General features: G+C 42.1%; 1 protein-coding gene across 1 annotated transcript; it reads left to right on the top strand.

Annotated features, from left to right (window-relative positions):
• The first annotated feature begins 7,107 nt into the window (after positions 1-7,107).
• On the top strand, positions 7,108-12,302 carry LOC142743304 (D-amino-acid oxidase-like). The gene is made up of 3 exons (XM_075853945.1): positions 7,108-7,175; positions 9,930-10,028; positions 11,457-12,302. The coding sequence occupies exons 1-3, from the start codon at positions 7,134-7,136 to the stop codon at positions 11,583-11,585; spliced, it is 270 nt and encodes an 89-aa protein (XP_075710060.1). The 5' UTR covers positions 7,108-7,133; the 3' UTR covers positions 11,586-12,302.
• Positions 12,303-24,483: the final 12,181 nt, after the last annotated feature.

The following is a 24,483-nucleotide window of genomic DNA, read 5'->3' on the forward strand; positions in this document are numbered from 1 at the left end:
TATTTAAAGCACCTGCTCGCCCTTTCATCAGCATTTCTGGCCTGGCTGTGTCCATTTGTAAGTATGGCCTTTTTCGGTGTTTTTGTATATGTCCCTGTGTTTTTATCGGTTCTGTTTGTGCATCAGGAACGTTCTGTTCCAGTTTAGGAGTTAGGGACTCGCAAGTCTGGGGATCCTTGTCGTGGATTGCGAGCTTGCGTCCTTTTGGCCAAAATGATTACCAATACCCCAGGTATTTTTCATTATTATGTATATTCGCTTCTCTTGGACACAGCCGGGTCTTTGATGCTGGAAGAGCATGGTGTGTTGTTGTTTGGCATAGCAAGCAGGGTAGCCCGCTCTATGAATTATCAAGGCGTCACAAATAGGCTTCTACCTGGCTATACACGTTGTGCCTCATGACGTACACACTATCCCTCCATGTTTCACTCACTTGCACCCCATTATCCATTTATTTCTATTGAGGCACTTCATTTATTACTGCCCCCTATATTTCACTTATAGTATTACACTTGCACACACACTATTCATTTATTATTTCTTACTACACATCCCATGCACCACACACCACTCCCCTCAAGACTAGTGGGAGTGGCTATTATTATTTAAAGCACCTGCTCGCCCTTTCATCAGCATTTCTGGCCTGGCTGTGTCCATTTGTAAGTATGGCCTTTTTCGGTGTTTTTGTATATGTCCCTGTGTTTTTATCGGTCCTGTTTGTGCATCAGGAACGTTCTGTTCCAGTTTAGGAGTTAGGGACTCGCAAGTCTGGGGATCCTTGTCGTGGATTGCGAGCTTGCGTCCTTTTGGCCAAAATGATTACCAATACCCCAGGTATTTTTCATTATTATGTATATTCGCTTCTCTTGGACACAGCCGGGTCTTTGATGCTGGGAGAGCATGGTGTGTTGTTGTTTGGCATAGCAAGCAGGGTAGCCCGCTCTATGAATTATCAAGGCGTCACAAATAGGCTTCTACCTGGCTATACACGTTGTGCCTCATGACGTACACACTATCCCTCCATGTTTCACTCACTTGCACCCCATTATCCATTTATTTCTATTGAGGCACTTCATTTATTACTGCCCCCTATATTTCACTTATAGTATTACACTTGCACACACACTATTCATTTATTATTTCTTACTACACATCCCATGCACCACACACCACTCCCCTCAAGACTAGTGGGAGTGGCTATTATTATTTAAAGCACCTGCTCGCCCTTTCATCAGCATTTCTGGCCTGGCTGTGTCCATTTGTAAGTATGGCCTTTTTCGGTGTTTTTGTATATGTCCCTGTGTTTTTATCGGTTCTGGTTGTGCATCAGGAACGTTCTGTTCCAGTTTAGGAGTTAGGGACTCGCAAGTCTGGGGATCCTTGTCGTGGATTGCGAGCTTGCGTCCTTTTGGCCAAAATGATTACCAATACCCCAGGTATTTTTCATTATTATGTATATTCGCTTCTCTTGGACACAGCCGGGTCTTTGATGCTGGGAGAGCATGGTGTGTTGTTGTTTGGCATAGCAAGCAGGGTAGCCCGCTCTATGAATTATCAAGGCGTCACAAATAGGCTTCTACCTGGCTATACACGTTGTGCCTCATGACGTACACACTATCCCTCCATGTTTCACTCACTTGCACCCCATTATCCATTTATTTCTATTGAGGCACTTCATTTATTACTGCCCCCTATATTTCACTTATAGTATTACACTTGCACACACACTATTCATTTATTATTTCTTACTACACATCCCATGCACCACACACCACTCCCCTCAAGACTAGTGGGAGTGGCTATTATTATTTAAAGCACCTGCTCGCCCTTTCATCAGCATTTCTGGCCTGGCTGTGTCCATTTGTAAGTATGGCCTTTTTCAGTGTTTTTGTATATGTCCCTGTGTTTTTATCGGTTCTGTTTGTGCATCAGGAACGTTCTGTTCCAGTTTAGGAGTTAGGGACTCGCAAGTCTGGGGATCCTTGTCGTGGATTGCGAGCTTGCGTCCTTTTGGCCAAAATGATTACCAATACCCCAGGTATTTTTCATTATTATGTATATTCGCTTCTCTTGGACACAGCCGGGTCTTTGATGCTGGGAGAGCATGGTGTGTTGTTGTTTGGCATAGCAAGCAGGGTAGCCCGCTCTATGAATTATCAAGGCGTCACAAATAGGCTTCTACCTGGCTATACACGTTGTGCCTCATGACGTACACACTATCCCTCCATGTTTCACTCACTTGCACCCCATTATCCATTTATTTCTATTGAGGCACTTCATTTATTACTGCCCCCTATATTTCACTTATAGTATTACACTTGCACACACACTATTCATTTATTATTTCTTACTACACATCCCATGCACCACACACCACTCCCCTCAAGACTAGTGGGAGTGGCTATTATTATTTAAAGCACCTGCTCGCCCTTTCATCAGCATTTCTGGCCTGGCTGTGTCCATTTGTAAGTATGGCCTTTTTCGGTGTTTTTGTATATGTCCCTGTGTTTTTATCGGTTCTGTTTGTGCATCAGGAACGTTCTGTTCCAGTTTAGGAGTTAGGGACTCGCAAGTCTGGGGATCCTTGTCGTGGATTGCGAGCTTGCGTCCTTTTGGCCAAAATGATTACCAATACCCCAGGTATTTTTCATTATTATGTATATTCGCTTCTCTTGGACACAGCCGGGTCTTTGATGCTGGGAGAGCATGGTGTGTTGTTGTTTGGCATAGCAAGCAGGGTAGCCCGCTCTATGAATTATCAAGGCGTCACAAATAGGCTTCTACCTGGCTATACACGTTGTGCCTCATGACGTACACACTATCCCTCCATGTTTCACTCACTTGCACCCCATTATCCATTTATTTCTATTGAGGCACTTCATTTATTACTGCCCCCTATATTTCACTTATAGTATTACACTTGCACACACACTATTCATTTATTATTTCTTACTACACATCCCATGCACCAGACACCACTCCCCTCAAGACTAGTGGGAGTGGCTATTATTATTTAAAGCACCTGCTCGCCCTTTCATCAGCATTTCTGGCCTGGCTGTGTCCATTTGTAAGTATGGCCTTTTTCGGTGTTTTATGCATAACTGATACAAACAGATGGCATATCAGTTTGTATCTGTTATCCATTGACTTCAATGTTAAAAAAAAACTGAAAGCTCCTTTCCGTCAGGTTTCCGTCATTTTTGCCGGAAACAATAGCGCAGCAGACTACGGTATTTCTTCTGTCAAAAAAGAAAAATGGAAATCTGATGGAACGGAGTCTAACTGAGCACAACTGATACAAAAATATAACCCATTGAAGTCAATGGGTTTTTTGACGGAAACGTTAACTTCCGTTCTTGTGGTTCTCTGACGGATACACTAGAATGGGAGCCACAACGCAGAAGTGAACGCAGCCTTAAAAGCACACAGCATATTCGCCCTGGGTGCCGTAGGGCATTCTGGGTGAAAAACCGCATCAAATTTTGGTGCAGTTTTTCGTACGGAATGTCCGCTGCGGAAAACTGCCCATAGAAAAAAGTTTGATACATACGTAGCCATGGTGATGCGTCCCTCTGCCGTTCTGCAGATCGGCCTCGTGGGATGACGTCATCCATTGTTAATGCTGTAGCCTATGATTGGCTGCAGCCGACACATGGGATAAAACGTTATCCCAGGAGGCCGGCCTAGATGAAAAAGTACAGAATTCTGGGAAAGATTTTTTTTTTTTTTCGAGTTGCGCTTTTGCGTCTGAATCGCTGCTTTTTGGCCGCAAAAAAAACGCAACATCTGCTATTTGTTGTGGGTTTTACCTCCTCATTGAATTCAATGGGGGAAAACCCGCAACAAATAATCAGCGATTACACAAATATAATTGACATGCTATGGATTTAAAAACCGCACCGCAGTGCAATTTCTGAGCGTTTTTTCCACTCAGCATTTACGCAGCGTGTGGATGACATTTGTTCAAATCTCATCCACTTTGCTGCTACTGTATAAGGCCTTATTCACACGAATGTGTCCGTTTTGCGCGCGCAAAAAATGCTGCGTTTTGCGCATGCAAAATTTCAGTGTGACGTGTATAAGGTGTGTGGCTGCATGTTTTTCATGCAGTCGGCATCAATATGACACTCCCTTTTTTGTGACGACACAGTAAAGAAGGAGGGGATTTTATGTTTCCCTTCTCATCTTTACCAGCTGTAGCGCGAATCACGTGCGTCACCCTGAAGTGCTTCCACGTGCCGTGCGCGATTTGCACGCACACATTGACTTCAATGGGTGCGTGCTGCGCGATACACGGGCAAATATAGGACATGTCGTGAATTTTACGCAGCACACATACGCTGCGTAAAAATCGCTGACAGTCTGAACGGCCCGATTCCCTAACATAGGACCGTGCGATGCGCGTGAAAATAACGCGCGTATCTCTGACGTATAACACGTTCGTGTGAATAAGGCCTTATGCATTAGTGTGAATAAGGCCTTATGCTGTGTATTTTCTGCAATTAAATCTGTTGCGGAAAATCCGCAGTATTTATGCTACGTGTGTACTTACCCTATGGGTTAACAGCAGTGGCGCTGCCCAAGGGGGGCCCAGCTCTTTAAGTGGGGGATGCCCTGTGTGATCATCACAGGGATTGATGGCGAAGCTGAATGTGATGAGCACATCAGATTCAGCTTCCAGTTAGAAAGATAAGACACAGCAGTTATTACTGGAGCAAACAGTTCAAACCCAAATCATCGAGGACATGTTTAGCCTACCATCCTCAGCCGGTCCAAGCCAGCCTACATGTTTAGCCTACCATCCTCAGCCGGTCCAAACCAGCCTGGACATGCTTCAAAGCCACCCCTTCATTTTGAGTTCCTGTTTGGAGGATGATTCTGTAAAGAACAGGACTGTTGGCCTGTTAGGTATATACCATAGTAAAAGCCCAACATGTATCACTCTTTATTACTTGCACTGAGCATAATACAGTGTATCAATTTTGCCCAGAGTGTTCCTTCAAGGAATGTCTTGTCGTGGAAATCAATTTCTCAAAATATATTAGACTGAAATTTAGACGAGTGTTCCAACAGACACTCAAGCAAGGAACTTTATCCAGCATCCTAATCAGGAGATTTCATACCGATATATATCGAGAGAGGAGTAACACACAGACGCTGCTGGTATGCTCAAAATACTGCCCTGGAGGTTTTTATTGCCAAACTCAATTATAATAATATCATTCAAATGGGGTGTAGAATTGAGGTTAACCAATCAGAGGCAATGTGACAATATTTCTTATTCAGCCAATAGCAGACCATAAGAATATTTCAAGTACATAATTATAATTCTTCATTAAAATTCTGACATCAGGTAACACCTGGAGACAAGAATATAATGGGCAGTTGTTAGTAGTTTGTTCTCATGGGGGAATTTGTTGCGATAATGAGAAATAGTTGCACTTTATTTCTGGGCGTTCAGCCAAACCGCTACAATGGGGTATGAAGACCATATTATGAACACATGTAGATAAGACATTTCTTTGAGACTCATCTAGAGGAAAGGTCATTACAAAATGGAGAATACATATCTTAGTACTTCGGCGTCCTGCTTGATAATTCATAATGTAATTTAATACAGAGAATATAAGCAAATAAACCATCCTTCACAGTCTAGACTTTGAAGCGTACCTTTTGTTTCAAGTGACATTTTAGAATAAGCAGTCATTTGTTTGTACTTGAGGAATAACACAATACCTGACCATAATATGACTTGTATATGGCGTTTTTTTTAGCAGTTTTTCCCTCTTCAGGCTGCATCTCTAAGGCGGTGGAGTCTAACTGTTAGGGTATGTTCACACGGCGGGGGTCCGTAACGGCTGAAATTACGGGGATGTTTCAGCCTGAAAACATCCCCGTAATTTCAGCCGTACCGGCATGTGCAGGCGCTTGAACGCCGCGTCAATTACGGCCGTAATTAGCGCTGCTATTCATTGGAGTCAATGAATAGCGGCTCCAATTACGGCCAAAGAAGTGACAGGTCACTTCTTCTACGCGGGCGTCTATTTACGCGCCGTCATTTGACAGCGGCGCGTAAATATACGCCTCGTGTGAACAGATAAACGTCTGCCCATTGCTTTCAATGGGCAGATGTTTGTCAGCGCTATTGAGGCGCTATTTTCGGGCGTAATTCGGGGCAAAAACGCCCGATTTACGTCCGTAAATAGGCCGTGTGAACATACCCTTAGCATTTATTAGAAATTTAGAACATGTCGTGAGTTTTTTTCAGCGCACTCACGCTGAGCAAAACTCACGGACTGTATGCATGCCCCCATAGACTTGTATAGGTCCGTGCGACCCGCGTGAAAAGCACGCGCGTCGCACGGACGTATATCACGTTCGTGCAAATGAGGCCTTAGTGAGCACGACAGGATCTTAGGGCTGCTGTACGGACCTGTGTGGACATAATGTGAAGCCTGTAGAGTCGTGAGTATGTAATAATGCAGTAACGGTCAGCGAAGGGGGACTAGATTTTTTAGAAAGGCATCTGAATTTTTAATACAAGTAAATTAGAAAGTTAATTTATTTCTATTATCATAGCCATTTATTGGCAATATAAAAGAATATATATATATTTCATCCAGAACAATCCCTGTTTGTAGTTATAATCAGGGCTTTGGAGTCTTTTTCAACTCTCCAACTCCAGTTCCGACTCCTTAATAAATAGTTGATGTATAATTAACCCGGTTGTCTGCTTACTGTGTATAAATGTACGTGTTGTTGGTAATGTTGTAAGAAAACAGTGTGCACTCAGATAACTTTATGCAGCTATATATGCCCTGGAAATCAGGTGCAAGTCTGAATGGGACTAAAATAAACATTTTAAAAAGTGTATCTGCTATATTAAGTACATAAAGGGGTTGTCCAGGGTTAGAAAAACATGTCTGCTCACTTCCAAGAACAGCGCCACACCTGCCCACAGGCTGTGTGTGGTATTGCAGCTCAGCCCTATTCACTTAAATAGAGCTGAGTTGTAATACCAGACACAGCCCATGGACAGGTGTGGCGCGGTTTCTGAAAGAAAGCAGCCATGTTTTTCTAAGCCGGTACAACCGCTTTAATACTGTCTTACTGTTTTCTCTAGCAGTTCTGAGATGACTGCAGGCACTCCCAGTCAGGGCCGATTTAACCATGAGGTAAATGGTGCACCTGCAGTGGGCCACTTGGTGGTAGAACAGTTTTTAACTGTGTTTGCGTCCTCTGGAGTTTAGGGGTGGAGACCCAGTGACAGGGGAGAACGGCACTGTTGTGAGTCTTCCGCTGTGTATATGTCTCGTTAGCCCTTGAGTCCTACACCTATATTGGTTGTCTGACTTCCTTCTCCCCTTGTGTGTCAGTCTGGCTGTTTTACCTCTTGTAGTTCTGTTCAGAGTCGTGCAGCTCGCTGCAGCACCACTGAACACTCTGTAGCGTTCTTGGTTTTCAGGGAGACAGAGTTTTGCAGGCGGCCAGGCTAGGAGGGAGGCCATTCTGAGCCCAGTGCTGACACGGTGTAGCGGCGCAACGCCAGCTGAGCGGATTGGCGCCAGGAGGGAAGGGGGTAAAAGAGCAGGGAGGATGGTTGCACGGCAGAGTCGGAGACGCTAAAGCACAGCCCTGGTACTCACAGCCCTCAGTGCAGCCGATCACTGGGAACAAAGGCAATTTTAACCCTCAGCGCTCCGGTCTGTTAAGGAGCATGGGGGAGGCACTCATGAAACTTTTGCACTGGGCCCAACAAAGTATCAAAACGGCCCAGTAGTGAATGTCCTACCCTGGTCTTCAGAGGAGGAACTTCACTACTGCAGCACAGATTCAATGATTTTATGTAAGGGCCTTGGAGCAGCGTGAAGATACTTGGGGGTCATTCAGACGAGCGTCATTCAACAGGTGTCCGTTGCGTGAAACTCACTGTATGTCCTATATTGGTGCCTTTTTGCGCACCTAGTCGCCCTTTGAAGTCTATGGGTGCATGAAAACCATTGACTACACACGGACAACATCCGTGTGCTGTCCATGTTTCACACATCAGTTACATAGAAAAGCAGGGAAATAATTTTTTTTTAAAAATGAAGTGCTTGCACGGACGTTAAAAACACATGTCACAGGTAAATCACATTGATGCCAATACGCAACGCAATGTAGAAAAAATGCTGCGGTTTTTAAACTCACAAATCAGACACGCTTGTTTGAAAGTAGCTTTAAGGTCCTTTTACACCTGCCAATTTTGGCTGATGCAACGAGTGCCGATCAATGAGACGTCTCGTTGATCGGCGCTTGTTTGCTCCTTTCACAAGGAGCTAGTATGGGGATGAGTGGTCATTATTCCAATCACTCGTCCCCATACATTTCTATCACAGATGTGCTGCCGACAACGATAATATTTAACTTTTTTAAAGCTATGCGTTCTATCAACGCTCATTTGCCCGATAATTGGCGAGTGTAAAAGGGCCTTAAGTCTATGTTCACACGCTGTGTTTTCAGGCGTATTTCGGGGAATAAACACCTCGAAATACGCCTGAAAAAACAGTTGCTAAACGCCTACAAACATCTTCCCATTGAATTCAATGGGTAAAACTGCCTTTCGTTCAGACAGGGCGTTTAAAAAAAAAAACTAGGCGTAAAAAAAACGCCCTGTAATAAGGAGCATGTCAATTCTTGAGCCGTTTTTGTAGCTGTTTTTACTGTGTCAATGGAAAAACAGCTCCAAAAACGTCTAGAAAAAAACGCCTAAAAAAAAACGTTTTCAGCTTCAAAAATGGCTGAAAATCAGAGGCTGTTTTCTCTAAAAACAGCTCCATAATTTTCAGCCGTTTTTGACTCTGCGTGTGAACATACCCTTAGGGTATGTTCACACGCTAGCTGGCTTTTACGGCTGAAATGACAGCCTGTTTTCAGAAGAAAACAGCTGCGTCGTTTCAGCCGTAAATGCTCCTCCTCGTAATATACGAGGCGTCTGTGACGCTCGTATATCTTGAGCTGCTCTTCATTGAGTTCAATGAAGAACGGCTCAAATTACGTTGCAAAGAAGTGCCCTGCACTTCTTTGCCTCGGCAGTCAATTTACGCGTCGTCGTTTGACAGCTGTCAAACGACGACGCGTAAATTACAGGTCGTCTGCACAATACGTCGGCAAACCCATTCAAATGAATGGGCAGATGTTTGCCGACGTATTGTAGCCCTATTTTCAGACGTAAAACGAGGCATAATACGCCTCGTTTACGTCTGAAAATAGGTCGTGTGAACCCAGACTTGGGGATAGGAGAGAACAATGGAGAGGTGATAACTGATTTTCTATCTCCACTAGAACATCCTAATTATCACTGTATTATGACAAATAGGAGCTTACATTGATAGAACATAACATATATTTATGTTTGAAATTTCAAAACTTTGCTATGAAAGTAGATATGCAACAAGCTATGCATTAAAATTAATAAGATATCATCTTTAATATTTTTATTTTGAAGCCTGAGTTGGAGTGGGTACATTTTTAACGACTCCGACTACACCAGAAATGGACCCTGACTCCAACTCCACAGCCCTGGTTATAATGGTTATAGGCAGACCTAACGTGAGTGAGGCTTCATTCAAATCTGCGCCAGGGTCCCGTTCCGTCGGAGCTTTCCACAGATTGGTTAAGTTTTAGGGAGCAGATTCAGCAGCTGCCAAATACTTCTGACAGTGCTTATCTTTCAGGGAACAAAGGACCAGCTATGTCTAAATACAAAATGCTCGATCCAGGTTCCCCCAATAGGAGACATCGGGGGGACTGATAACTCATAATATTTAGCATTTATACATTTTTTAACATCCCTGCCAGTTTAGACAGGATTATGTCTGCTTTACTGTTACCAGACTAAGTGTAATTTAATGAATGGTAAATGTGCTAATCTCTGTCACTTTTTATAGAATGCAAAAATTGTGCATGACTGGGCAGGACTGAGGCCAACACGCAGCAAAGTGCGGCTGGAGAGAGAGCCCCTGGTGTCTGGATCTGTTAAAAGTGATGTAAGTACACATTGCAGCCACTAATGCATTGACAAAGAAACTGTACTTTGTATGCACATCATCCAGCGCTTCTACTAATAATCTGATACTGTATATAACATTTATGACCCCTTCCCCTTTTAAAATTGACTTTGTTTTGGCTTAACCCCATACCGATATTTGAAATAAATGTACATCATACTTAAAAACTACAACCCATCCGGCAAAAAAAAGCCCTCATACCACCATGTCGACAGAAAAAAAGTTGCAGTGGCAAGGAGTTAAAGGGGTTGTCCGAGATACCATCATATTTTCAAAAACCCCTTTAATGCATGTCATTTATAAATGTAAATACATTTGTAATATACTTACATTTTCCAAAGTGGCCCCGTTTCCAGATCCTGCCGTGGGGAACTTGACTGGTGACGTCACTCTCTGCACTGGCTCTGCCGTTTTGTTGATCTTGAATTCTTTGCTGGGTATACGACACGTCACTTGTGACGTGGTGTATATCGGCTTGTTCTGTTGTAATGCACATGCACGGCCCGGCTGTTATCTCGAGAACAGCAGGGACCGCGAGAACAGCAGTGACAGCGCATGTGCGTTACGGGCTATGAAGCAGAACAAGCCGATATACATCACGTCACAAGTGACGTGTCGTATACCCAGCAGAGCCAGTGCAGAGAGTGACGTCACCAGTCAAGTTCCTCACGGCAGGATCTGGAAACGGGGCCACTTTGGAAAACGTAAGTATATTACAAATGTATTTACATTTATAACTTACATGCATTAAAGGTGTTTTTGAAAATATGATGGTAATTCGGGCAACCTCTTTAAGTAATTGAGATTAGCTGATCATACAGAGTACAATGTAGGCTTTGCCACAACATCATTTTCACTATTGCAATAAAAAAATGTTGCCAAAATGCCACGGTGGATACAGGCTTGCAATTGGACTCTAGGTCGGAGGGGAACATTTTTCTCTTTGTTTATTTCTGCAAATAATGACACTGTCTTGTGTGTATTAATCAGACATATATTTTTGGTCTGGGTCTGTTGTGCTTGTGAAATTTTCGTCATCCAGCTTTGGGGCCCTTCGAAGGAAAAGGCACAGCCCTGTTTGTTCCCATTGCCTTTGCTACTGGCTGTTGAGAGTCCATGCAGGACCCCCCTCTTCAGAGGAACTTCATTGTTAATAAGCAAGGCCGTGGAAAATTGTCCCACGTGTCATGGAAAGGCAGTGGAATGTAAACAAGCAGCAAGATCTTACTGGGCGGCAAAAACAGGCACCAAAATGGGAGACATATTTTCATCATTGCTATAAGGAACCCTTTCTACTATGTATGCCATGGCACTATTCAGCAAGTTATTATTTTTTTAAAGTATATTACCTGTACGAAACTGTTCACTGGCAAAGACCATTTAATATCCATATTTTTTTCTCCACAGATCATACACAACTATGGCCATGGTGGCTTTGGCCTCACCATCCACTGGGGGTGTGCTATGGAGGCAGCCAAAATTTTTGGCCAAATCATTGAAGAGAAGAAAAAAATAATTCCCAAATCCTCTCTGTGATCATGACCAATATGCACAAATAAGACAAGGCTCATGAGGTCTATAATCATACTGAGGAACTGTATTAATACTGAAAAATACATCGATTTTTGACTAGGTTATAAAATGGATGACTACGTTTCCCCAAATTTGTTGCTGGTCTAATGTTAGCACTTTGCTATTCAAGTAGCTCTAGAGATACAGAAACATCTACTGCTGACTAGTAGACAGCTACAGTATTTAAGGGCATTTGCCCCTTCATTTATAGATGAAAATGTAAATTTTTTTAGCTCTTAAATGCTTATATACTGATAGTGGTACAGAATATTAAGTACACCCACCAATGTTCTCACATAACCTAAAAGTGCTCCTAACTAAAGGACCTTTGCATCCTGCGTTTCAAAAATTTCACCTTAATATCTGATTTTCTGTAGGACTTTTTTTTTAACCTCTTTATCTTCTGATCCCTAGGCAGAAATCTGTTCTTTTGACTTGGTAGGAACAATAATACTCTAAAATCTATATCTCTAAAATCTAATTTCCCTGGTTGGACACTTCATTCACAGCTATTAACTAAATCGAAAAGTCCTCTGCTGAGATGGGAACAAGCTAAATCTCAATGACCTTGAAAAGTGTTATCGAGTAACTGACAAACAGCCACCTAACTCTTCAAGGTTGATATCACAGAATGTATCCTGATAACCAACTATGCTCATTTTATTAAACATTTTAATATTTTTTGCATTGTATGAAACAAATCTGTGTTTTGTTACCATCGTAGGTTTTCTTTTTTAATGTATTTTTTAATTAAGAAGTACATAATACAAATGCAATAGCTGTAGGTCAAACGCTCGTTAAAGAGGCTCTGTCACCAGATTTTGCAACCCCTATCTGCTATTGCAGCAGATAGGCGCTGCAATGTAGATTACAGTAACGTTTTTATTTTTTAAAAACGAGCATTTTTTGCCAAGTTATGACCATTTTCGTATTTATGCAAATGAGGCTTGCAAAAGTACAACTGGGCGTGTTGAAAAGTAAAAGTACAACTGGGCGTGTATTATGTGCGTACATCGGGGCGTGTTTACTACTTTTACTAGCTGGGCGTTGTGTATAGAAGTATCATCCACTTCTCTTCACAACGCCCAGCTTCTGGCAGTGCAGACACACAGCGTGTTCTCCAGAGATCACGCTGTGTCGTCACTCACAGGTCCTGCATCGTGTCAGACGAGCGAAGACACATCGGCACCAGAGGCTACAGATGATTCTGCAGCAGCATCGGCGTTTGCAGGTAAGTCGATGTAGCTACTTACCTGCAAATGCTGATGCTGCTGCAGAATCAACTGTAGCCTCTGGTGCCGACACGATGCAGGACCTGTGAGTGACGTCACAGATCTGCATTGCCAGAAGCTGGGCATTGTGAAGAGAAGTGGATGATACTTCTCATCAGAGCGCCCAGCTAGTAAAAGTAGTAAACACGCCCCGATGTACGCACATAATACACGCCCACTTGTACTTTTACTTTTCAACACGCCCAGTTGTACTTTTGCAAGCCTCATTTGCATAAATACGAAAATGGTCATAACTTGGCCAAAAATGCTAGTTTTTTAAAAATAAAAACGTTACTGTAATCTACATTGCAGCGCCTATCTGCTGCAATAGCAGATAGGGGTTGCAAAATCTGGTGACAGAGCCTCTTTAAGTTAACAGCTATTTCTGCCAACTACACCATAAACATGCACGCTTAGTTCTCTATGGGGAGAGGGGAAAAAGTTGCTGCCAGTCACCTCTGGTAGCAATTTATCTCCCGTGGGTACAAAGGGCATTTTGAAATCCAAATATATCCCATCCGATTGTACACAATTAAAAAAACGGGGTAGAGAGTATCACGGAGCCTCTACGATTGGCTGAGCTGTTCTGTCATTAGCTGAATGCTAATGTTACAGTGTCTGTGCAGCCATGTCTTTGGATGGAGGAGTAAGGCAAAAGCCAGAGCGACTCCTGGAGCCTTCAATACAGATGCTACTGGTAGTTACCCCCTTAACTACCCTATGGATGTGATAAAGTGGGTCTGGCTTGGCCTATTAATTATATTGATGCAGGTTTAATGAAGACTTGCCGGCCACTTCCCACAGCAATAAAAGTTGATTCTGTGAGTCCCAGTAGTGGATCCTCACTTGAACGGTTTTCCAAAAATAGTAGTAAAAATGTGTGATAATAATTGAATGTAAATATATTTTAAAGTTAATATAAATTTTTAATATGAGGAGACATAAGTTTGTGTATCCTTTTACGTATGTGAGGGGAAGGGGAGCCTACACATTGTTCCTGCAGTAGAATATTCACTGCTCTTACAAAAAAACAAACCTTCACCTTCATCTGAGGAGGGTGTCCTCTTTTGAATAGACCTTAAAGTGAATTTTTGTACTATATATTTGTAAATGTTGATCATATCGCCTATTAGACATCTCTTCTCAGGACTAAAGATGTTTTATTTTCATTGCTTTCCTTCTAAATGAGTTCTCCATACCATTTATCAATTCTATTGCTCACCTTTGCACTTTTTCTTACTTCAGGGCATCTTTAAATGAACTGGTGCCCAGAACTGAATTGCATAGTTGAGGCTGCACAAATGCTTTGTAAAGAGTTATGCTCTTTTCACATCTGCGTCGTTGCTTTTGGGTATAACTGAAGCCTTGACCTAGTGCCAGTTTCATCCAAATACAGATACCACTGGTGCCCGGCAGCCACTATTGACTTATAATAGAGTCTGTTGGGTTCGTCGTGGTGTCAGTCATTTTGACTGGAAGAATAGCTCTGCATGGAGCCTCCAGCGCAAACATAAACACTGCCTAAGGCCTTTTTTACACACACTTTTTAAAACACATGTACAAATGCAATGCACTTTAACTCCTTAAGGACACAGCCTGTTTTGGCCTTAAGGACACAGACAATTTTTTCAAATCTGACATGTGTCATTTTATGTGGTAATAACTCTGGAACGCTTTTATGTATCCAAGCGATTCTGAGATTGTTTTCTCGTGACACAATGTACTTTATGTTAGTGGTAAAATTTGGTCGATATACACTACCGTTCAAATGTTTAGGGTCACTTAGAAATTTCTTATTTTTTAAAGAAAAGCACAGTTTTTTTCAATGAAGATAACATTAAATTAATCAGAAATACACTCTATACATTGTTAATGTGCTAAATGACTATTCTAGCTGCAAACGTCTGGTTTTTAATGCAATATCTACATAGGTGTATAGAGGCCCATTTCCAGCAACCATCACTCCAGTGTTCTAATGGTACATTGTGTTTGCTAACTGTGTTAGAAGGCTAATGGATGATTAGAAAACACTTGAAAACCCTTGTGCAATTATGTTAGCACCGCTGTAAACAGTTTTGCTGTTTAGAGGAGCTATAAAACTGACCTTCCTTTGAGCTAGTTGAGAATCTGGAGCATTACATTTGTGGGTACGATTAAACTCTCAAAATGGCTAGAAAAAGAGAGCTTTCATGTGAAACTCGACAGTCTATTCTTTTTCTTAGAAATGAAGGCTATTCCATGCGAGAAATTGCCAAGAAACTGAAGATTTCCTACAAAGGGGGGGAACTACTCCCTTCAGAGGACAGCACAAACAGGCTCTAACCAGAGTAGAAAGAGAAGTGGGAGGCCCCGCTGCACAACTGAGCAACAAGACAAGTACATTAGAGTCTCTAGTTTGAGAAATAGATGCCTCACAGGTCCTCAAATGGCAGCTTCATTAAATAGTACCCGCAAAACGCCAGTGTCAACGTCTACAGTGAAGAGGCGACTCCGGGATGCTGGCCTTCAGGGCAGAGTGGCAAAGAAAAAGCCATATCTGAGACTGGCTAATAAAAGGAAAAGATTAATATGGGCAAAAGCACACAGACATTGGACAGAGGAAGATTGGAAAAAAGTGTTATGGACAGGCGAATCGAAGTTTGAGGTGTTTGGATGACACAGAAGAACATTTGTGAGACGCAGAACAACTGAAAAGATGCTGGAAGAGTGCCTGACGCCATCTGTCAAGCATAGTGGAGGTAATGTGATGGTCTGGGGTGGCTTTGGTGCTGGTAAAGTGGGAGATTTGTACAAGGTAAAAGGGATTTTGAATAAGGAAGGCTATCGCTGCATTTTGCAACGCCATGCCATACCCTGTGGACAGCGCTTGATTGGAGCCAATTTCATCCTACAACAGGAGAATGACCCAAAGCACACCTCCAAATTATGCAAGAACTATTTAGGGAAGAAGCAGGCAGCTGGTATTCTATCTGTAATGGAGTGGGCAGCGCAGTCACCAGATCTCAACCCCATAGAGCTGTTGTGGGAGCAGCTTGACCGTATGGTACGCAAGAAGTGCCCATCAAGCCAATCCAACTTGTGGGAGGGGCTTCTGGAAGCATGGGGTGAAATTTCTCCCGATTACCTCAGCAAATTAACAGCTAGAATGCCAAAGGTCTGCAATGCTGTAATTGCTGCAAATGGAGCATTCTTTGACGAAAGCAAAGTTTGAAGGAGAAAATTATTATTTGAAATAAAAATCATTATTTCTAACCTTGTCAATGTCTTGACTATATTTTCTAGTCATTTTGCAACTCATTTGATAAATATAAGTGTGAGTTTTCATGGAAAACACAAAATTGTCTGGGTGACCCCAGACTTTTGAACGGTAGTGTATTCAGTGTTTATTTGTGAAAAAATCCAAAATTCAGAGCAAATTTGCAAAAATTAGCATTTTTCTAAATTTAAATGTATTTGCTTGTAAGACAGACAGTAATACCACACAAAATAGTTACTAGTTAACATTTCCCGTATGTCTACTTTATGTTTGCATCATTTTTTAAAAGTCCTTTTATTTTTCTAGGACGTTACAAGGCTTAGAACTTTAGCAGCAATTTCTCACATTTTCAAGAAAATTTCAAAAGGCTATTTTTTCATAGACCATTTCAGTTCTGAAGTGGCTTTGAGGGCCTTATATATTAGAAAGTCCCCATAAGTCACAGGCCTTCTTCAGGCAAGTTAACAAATGAATGACTTAGAAAAAAATTCATTGGTAATACATTTTTTTCTTTAAGGGTATGTTCACACGAGGTCATTATGTCCGTAATTGACGGACGTATTTCGGCCGCAAGTACCGGACCGAACACAGTGCAGGGAGCCAGGCTCCTAGCATCATACTTATGTACGACGCTAGGAGTCCCTGCCTCGCTGCCGGACAACTGTCGCGTACTGTAATCATGTTTTCAGTAGGGGACTGTTGTCCGGTACTTGCGGCCGAAATACGTCCGTCAATTACGGACGTAATGACCTCGTGTGAACATACCCTTACACAGAAAGTTTTACCAGGGAAATGCAACTCAATATTTATTGCCTAGATTCTGCAGTTTTTAGACATTTCCCACATGTGGCCCTAGTGTCCTAATGGACTGAAACACAGGCCTCCGAAGCAAAGGAGCACCTAGAGGATTTTGGGGCCGCATTTTTTTTAGAATATATTTTAGGCACCATGTCAGGTTTGAAGAGGTTTTGTGGTGTCAAAACAGTGGAAACCCCCCAAAAGTGACCCCATTTTGGAAACTACACCCCTAAGAAATTATCTAGGGGTATAGTTAGCATTTTGACCCCACAGTTTCTTTACTAAACTTGGAACTAGTATGTAAAAATGAAAATCTACTTTTATCTAAAAAAAACGTAGAAATTTTTAATTTTTACAAGGAATAAATGAGAAAAAGCACACCAACATTTGTAAAGCATCTGCCCCGATTACGGCAATCCCCCATATGTGATAATAAACTGCTGTTTGGACGCATGGCAGGGCTCACAAGGGAAGGAGCACTATTTTGATTTTGGGGAGCAGATTTTGCTGGAATATTTTTCAGTGCCATGTCAAGTTTGCACACCCTGGAGGGACCAAAACAGTGTAAACCCCCCAAAAGTGACCCATTTTGGAAACTACACCCCTCAAGGAATATTTCTAGGGGTACAGTTAGCATTTTGACCCCATATGTTTTTTGTAGATTTTATAGGAATTATGCAGTGAAATTGAAAATCTAAATTTTAAAAATGTAGTTGTAATGTCAGGATAGGGAGACAGACAGGTGAGCCCTAATCTACCCGCCACTCAGTCCCTGCCTACTTGCACAGCCCGTCCTAGGCGACGGCGTACAACTGGGCGATGGTCCCTACGCTCAATATGTGCACGACAGACAAAACAAGACAAGGGTACACAGAAGCAAGGGAAGTAGGGCAGTTGCCCACGGCAACACCATGAGCAACAGAGTAGTGGACGAGCCGAGTCAAACCAGTAGTGTACGTGGTAACAAATGCAGAGCAGGAGAATAGTCAGTCAAGCCAGGGTCAATATAAAGCAGAGGTCAATGGTAACAGCAGAAATAGCAGAGCCAGGAAACAAGAGAATCACAGGCAAAGGACAAGCAGCAAATGAAGGTATAAGTAGACCAAGGGCGGGAGCTAGAACCATCTGTCCAGGCTGCGATAGGCTCTCCCACTCCTCAGCCTACTAGCCTGAGTGGTAGCAGATCGAGTCACTCTAGCAGACCTAGGAACAGATGCAGGCTGATTAACCACGGGCGTCGACACAGAAGCTGTGTCAGGCAAATCCTTTACAGTAGTTTTAGCTACTTCTAGCGTCATAGATAACGATGATGCTAGGAGCCCAGCTCCCTGAAGTGTGCTTAGTCCTGGAAATGCCTCCGACCTGCGGACCGTATATCACGGACTGAACACGCTCGTGTGAATCCGGCCTTAAAGGGATTGTTCTGCAAGAATAATATATTACCTGTCCACAGGACATATGGAAATAATAGAAAAAAGGATAGGTGATAAATATTTGGTTGCTGCCCCCATCACTAGTACCCAATACCACCACACCCACATGACCGCGGTGAGGATGATTTTGTATGGAGCTGCCACACTGTACAGACTCTGGGAGTTTACGGAAACTGATAGATAGAAAATCTAGTCATGAAAAGTATTATTCTGCAAGCTTATAAAAGCAAAAAATACTCATTTATCACCCTGGTTAATGTAAAAATTTTATTCAACATAAAATATTAAACTTACAGTAAAATCCAAGTCAACAAGGCATTGTGAACAGAAGAGGTCATACAACAAGCATCTTACACAGAGACGTTCAAACATTTAAGTGCATTCATCCAAAGTCTGGACATTCAGACACACTAACATTCACTTTTCTGTCTGTTCTGTTGCATCTGCTGACATCATACATACAGTGCCAAGCAGAAGCAAGCAATGATTCAAACCTGGTTTCTAGCTAACCTGGGCTAGACCATTAGTATGAAATGGTATGGTCCACTTTCTTTGTTCTTTAAAGACCAGATTCTAAACATTGGGACATATTTACTATTGTGTCTGTATCTAGAATGTGCTGAAAAAAATGTTTTTTAGACTAATTTAAGAACAGATCTTTGCGCCTCCCTAGACACTTTTAAAGTGTCTAAAAAAGGGGATGTGATGGGGAAGGAGGCGTACCTTAAAATGCGTCACAGTTTGCCAAACGAATACTGAGCCAACCTAAAGTTGGTTTAAGGAAGATAAAAATGTGTGCACCACTATGATAAATTTGGAACTTCTTCAGACTGCCTGGTTTAGGTTTTTTGTTGTCTAATTCTTACATCCCTTTTACATGGGCTAATGATCGGGTGAAAGAGCATTCGTACAAACGCTCACTCCTGATTATTGTCCTGTGTAAACAGGGCAGCGATCAGCCGATGACAGAGCAAACGCTCGATCATCAGCTGATCGGATCTATAATGCGTCCATAAAAATGGTCGCTTGTTGGCAGCACATTTCCCTGTTTAAACAAGGGATGTGCTGCCGACAAGATGCAATTGTACGTGGACGAACGATCATAGTTACAATTGTTCATTCCCATCCTCCCAATCATTGCTCCGTTTGAATGGATCAAACAAGCACCAATCAACAAGCTGTATTGTCGATCGGCGCTCGTCAGGTGGTTAATCATGGGCGAATATCAGCACGTGGGAAACCACCTTTAGACAGTTTAGTAAATCTGCCCCATTGTGTTTTCCGGTGAGAAAAATTAAAATCTTAGCATTCAATCGAATTTGCATCTGAGTACTGCAGTGAATGCTGAAACTTTAAGATGGTCATTGCCCACACACTGTCAAGGTCACCTGAATATGTTGATTGTCACAAATAATCTTGCCACGGGATTTCAATCAGTACATACGGTTCACTCCTAAGTACATCTGGAACAGGTTAAGTTTGTATATAATAATTGCATCAGATAATAACCTCTGGACAGATGTCCAGTCTTAGAAATTGGTACATTTTTTATATCCCTTCCATCAAATTTGCCTAAAGAAAATATTCTTATAATAAATAAAAGGACAGTCTAGTTTGGCAAGTGGGCCATAATATTTTATATTTAATAAATTAAAGGTGATAATAATCTTTAGATGCAATTTACCGACGTATTTGTCTCCAGATGGAAACAAGAGAAACTGCGAAAGAAATAGTTCAGCATCCAGCAGCTCTCCCTAGGTTCCTAATGTGTAGACCCCAAATACTTCCGTATCCAGAAGCCATGACACATCCAAAGCAACTGAGTCATTTTCCTTGTAGAATTGCACCCAGTGCTGATACTGCTTTTGTTGTTACAGCTAAAAATACAACTGGTTATTTTATTGTTTTCTTTTTCCTAAATTAATGGTTATCAACAGAATCCATTACTATCTCTGTGACATGAGAACTGCACATTTCTTAACCCTTTTAGAAGATTCTAAACACATCCTTATCCCAGTACTATAGAAGTGCTGTTTTTTTACAGCACATTGGCCATTGCTGTCCATTCTTTAATTCATCCATGGAATGAGATGGAAAGGCTATCAGTGTGTGGATGGGTGAACAAAGGGTTAAGTGAAGGGTCACTCTTGTGATCCAGAGTTTGAGAGAGTGACCCCAGAATTGTGTGCACCTCTTCCCACCATCTCCTGACCCCATTCTCTGTGGCTGGATTCTTGAAGACCTCGGCCTTTGGTTTCAATGGGAAGGAAACAAGAAGCCAATGCTGCCAGTACACAGCAGCCACTGTATACCAAGACTGTGAGATATATAGAAGACTCGAGCATCACCTGGAGACAGAGAAAAATATGCATGACAAGGACTGTGTGTAAGTTACTTAAGTTAAAGCTTGGAGTCATGCCTGTTTTGAAAAAACTAAGAAACTGCTTTCACCCATTAGTATTTACCCTCTGTAAAATAAAAACTAATTTGTAAGAGTTTTAGTCCATTGTAAAAAAAAAAAAGTTATTACTTAGCTAATGTATACCACATGTAATAGTTATATCATTTTTAAAGGGGTTGGCCAGTTTTAGAAGAACATAGCCGCTTTCTTTTCAAATCAGCACCACACCTGTCTACAGGTTGTGTGTGGTATTGCAGCTCAGCCCCATTCACTTCAATGGAACTGAGCTGCAACATGAGACACAAGCCATGCACAGGTATGGTTCTGGAAGAAAGCAGCCATATTTTTCTATTCCTGAAAAACCCCTTTAAATCAAGAACCTTTTCCTGTAATGACAATATATTCTCTTTATTATAATGATAAGTCTGGTTGATTGATAGAATGGCATGCCTGAATCTGAGAGTGTGTGTACATTGACCACACATGGTGTTTTTACAGGACAGATTGGCCTATTTAAGATACTGTGGCTTTGCTCTATCCCACCCGATCTAACATTGCGCATGGAGAGTCGCTAGTAACACAATAAGCAGAACAGTAGCCAAGGCATCACACCCGAGGAGTCTTGTGCATGGTTCCTATTAATTAGAATAAGACTCGTGCACGAGGCTCCTCAGGGTTGTACGGTTGGTTTGGCAACTGCGTCTCTTAATGCCCCATGTAAGGAGACTGACGTTGCAGTGACATTTTGACAGTGATCATTTTGCTGACAGCCATCTCCTCCAACCTGGTTTTTTCCAGTTAAGTGTTTGCCAGAAACATCTGGAGGAACCTATCACCAGGGGTAACAAAGGATTGGATGGGTTAAAGTCCAATCTGCCAGATTCTTGTTTCCCCCAACATCAGATGTTACGGGACAGTTGGGCTTCCCCTATACACGTTAGATTGTCAGTGGATCCAGTCAACACAAATGGAATCCACTGACAATTTTTTAATGTGTACATTCTGCTCACGTTTTTGCAAATACTCAAAAAAACAAACAAAAAAAAATTTTCAAAATTCTTCTGGATATTTGATAAAGGCATTTGTGTAATGTGGCCCCAGTGACTAGTGACTGTAACTATTACATTTTAAAGGACAGGTGTCGCGAAAAAAAAATATTTTTATATCAATTTGCTTTTAGTGTTTTATTTAAAAAAAAATATTTGTTTGTGTTTTACCTTTTTTTTTTCTAACTTTTTCTTCACTATGGGGGCTGCCATTTTTTTTTTCATCTCTGTATGTGTTGTTAATCGACACATACAGAGATGGAATATGGCACATACAGCCCCATAGAGAATGCGAACGGGAGCCGTTCGCATTCACTATGGTGTACGCCGTCTGTGTGGGAACGGAGCATGCGCCGCTCCCACACAGTCCAAATGGAAGGTCTTCGGCCGAGCGACATCCGGCGTCATTTTCTGGTGGACCGGAAGTTGCGGCCGGACAGTAAGATGACTACTTCCGGTCGCGGCTTCCGGACATGTGATTAGAAGCAAGCACTAGGAGCGGACAGAGCGGACGGAGCGGATGGAGCGGCGGCAGCGGCAGGAGCAGGCAAGTTATGTCTGTGTATGTTCGTGTTTTAGTGTGTGATTACCACTGTATGTAAGCCTACTACACTGTCTATTCGCTCAAAAAATGGTGGCACACACTGTAGGAGGTTTGAACCTTCTATCCCCTCCTTTCTCCTGGCACTAGCCAGGATAAGGGAGGGGGGATTCTGTGAGTTCACTAGAGCGTGTGTGTTTACACCAAATTTGCAGCATAATGCAATGTGGTTGACTTGTGAAAAAAATTGAAAAAATTAGTCTATTCATGTATATAATAACCGTTTAACTAAAAGAAAGTTAAACAAATTTCTAGCGACACATTCCCTTTAAGAATGTACATAAAGGATATTGTGGAGAAAGAGGCAAACAAATCACTACTGATTAATTCAATGAATTCTTGTCCTTCCTAGACACTAAAGATTATAATAATCAATGCATTACAAATGAAAATTGATATACATTCGTTTTATATTTTGCCACTAGTAAAAACATTGGGAGAGATTTATCAAGAATGGGGCAAAGGAAAAGATGTAATTGCCCATAGCGACCAATCAGGTTCAAGCTTTCATTTTTTAGGGGCCATTTTAGAAATGAAAGAAGCTATCTGGTTGCTGCAAGCAACTACTCAAGATTTCCTTTGAATTGGTTTTGATAAATCTCCCCCATAGTCTGTGAAAAGTGATACCACTGTGACTTTGTTTCTGATTTAAGAATGTACCTGTGCAATAAAAGGTGTAACTAATGCCCCTACACGAGCCATCCCACTGCAGGTTCCTAGACCTAGTGCTCGTGTGGCCGTTGGATAAACCTGCAAAGATTAAAGAAGCAAATGTAAATAATAAAACACCATAATATAGTAAAATATTCTCCACAAACAATGATGAATATAATGGACTTTTGCAAATGGTAATTAAAAATTGAAATTACAGGCACATATTATAATTTACAACCAATGCCCCCAAATGATGGGTATTTTGGGTGGTAATTGGCACTGTACAAACTTGCAAAACAAAGACAGAAACACTCATACATATGGTCTATCCTAGGATTTGTTAAACTGTCTATTTGTTCATGGAGTAACTATAGGGAAGGAACAGGTTGAGGTCACATCTAGGCTCTGGAGCCTGAGGGGCCAATAATGTCACTCTAACCCATATGAGGAGACCAGTACGATAAGTGACAGTGATAGTTGGGGGGCCGTGTTTTGCATTGTGGCACAAGAGATTCAACTTATGCCTCTGTATTCATTCATCTAGGTACAATTTTCAGTAGTACATAGCTATACACAGAAGCCTTCATGTTGGGGCTATGGACTTACCTCTGGTGTGTAAACATAGGCAGCTTGGAATCCACCTGAAATGAAGGCTCTTGCAATGAAGAGTAAAACAGTAAGGACATTCCTGAAACAAAAAAACAAACCGGTGTTAACCAAGACAAAGAGATTACAGAGATACTCTGAAACAAGTGTTACGTCTAAGATATTCATATAAGGCTCTGTTCACATCTGCGTTGGGGTCCCGTTCTGACGTTCCGTTTGAGCTTTCCATCAGAACGGGACCCTGAACAGACTCAAACGGAAACCAGAGGTTTCCGTTTCCATCCCCATTGATTTCAATGGTAACGAAGGTGGTGCCCATAGTTTCCGTTTGTCTCTGTTCTGCATCGGACCTGTCGTTTTGCAGGAAGCAATAGCGGAGTCAACTACGCTATTGCTTCAGGCAAAACTACGGATCTGGTGCACAACAGAGTCGGGCGGAAATCATGGGCGCCGGATCCGTCACTATTGAAATCAATGGAGATGGAAACGGAAACCGTTCTGACAGAAAGCTCTGACCAGAACGTCAGAACGGGACCCCAACGCAGATGTGAACGAAGCCTAAGCTGGTCACCTGGACAATGGTCTGTGTCATTAGATACCTGTTGTCACGTACTCTCTGCATGCAGCTCCCTCGGTCTCCAGGACATCGAGAGTTACTCACTCGGGCGTCGCCCGGCCTGGCAAACTGAGGCAGTCTGCAGCCAATAGGAGTTCAGGAGCGTCAGACCAATCAAAGCCTGGTTGATGTTCCTGAAATCCCGCCCTCTCCTTATTTAGTTCAGCCTGGGATAGTAGG

The sequence above is a fragment of the Rhinoderma darwinii genome, chromosome 1 (genome assembly GCF_050947455.1).
Source record: "Rhinoderma darwinii isolate aRhiDar2 chromosome 1, aRhiDar2.hap1, whole genome shotgun sequence".
Classification (NCBI taxonomy): Eukaryota; Metazoa; Chordata; class Amphibia; order Anura; family Rhinodermatidae; genus Rhinoderma; species Rhinoderma darwinii.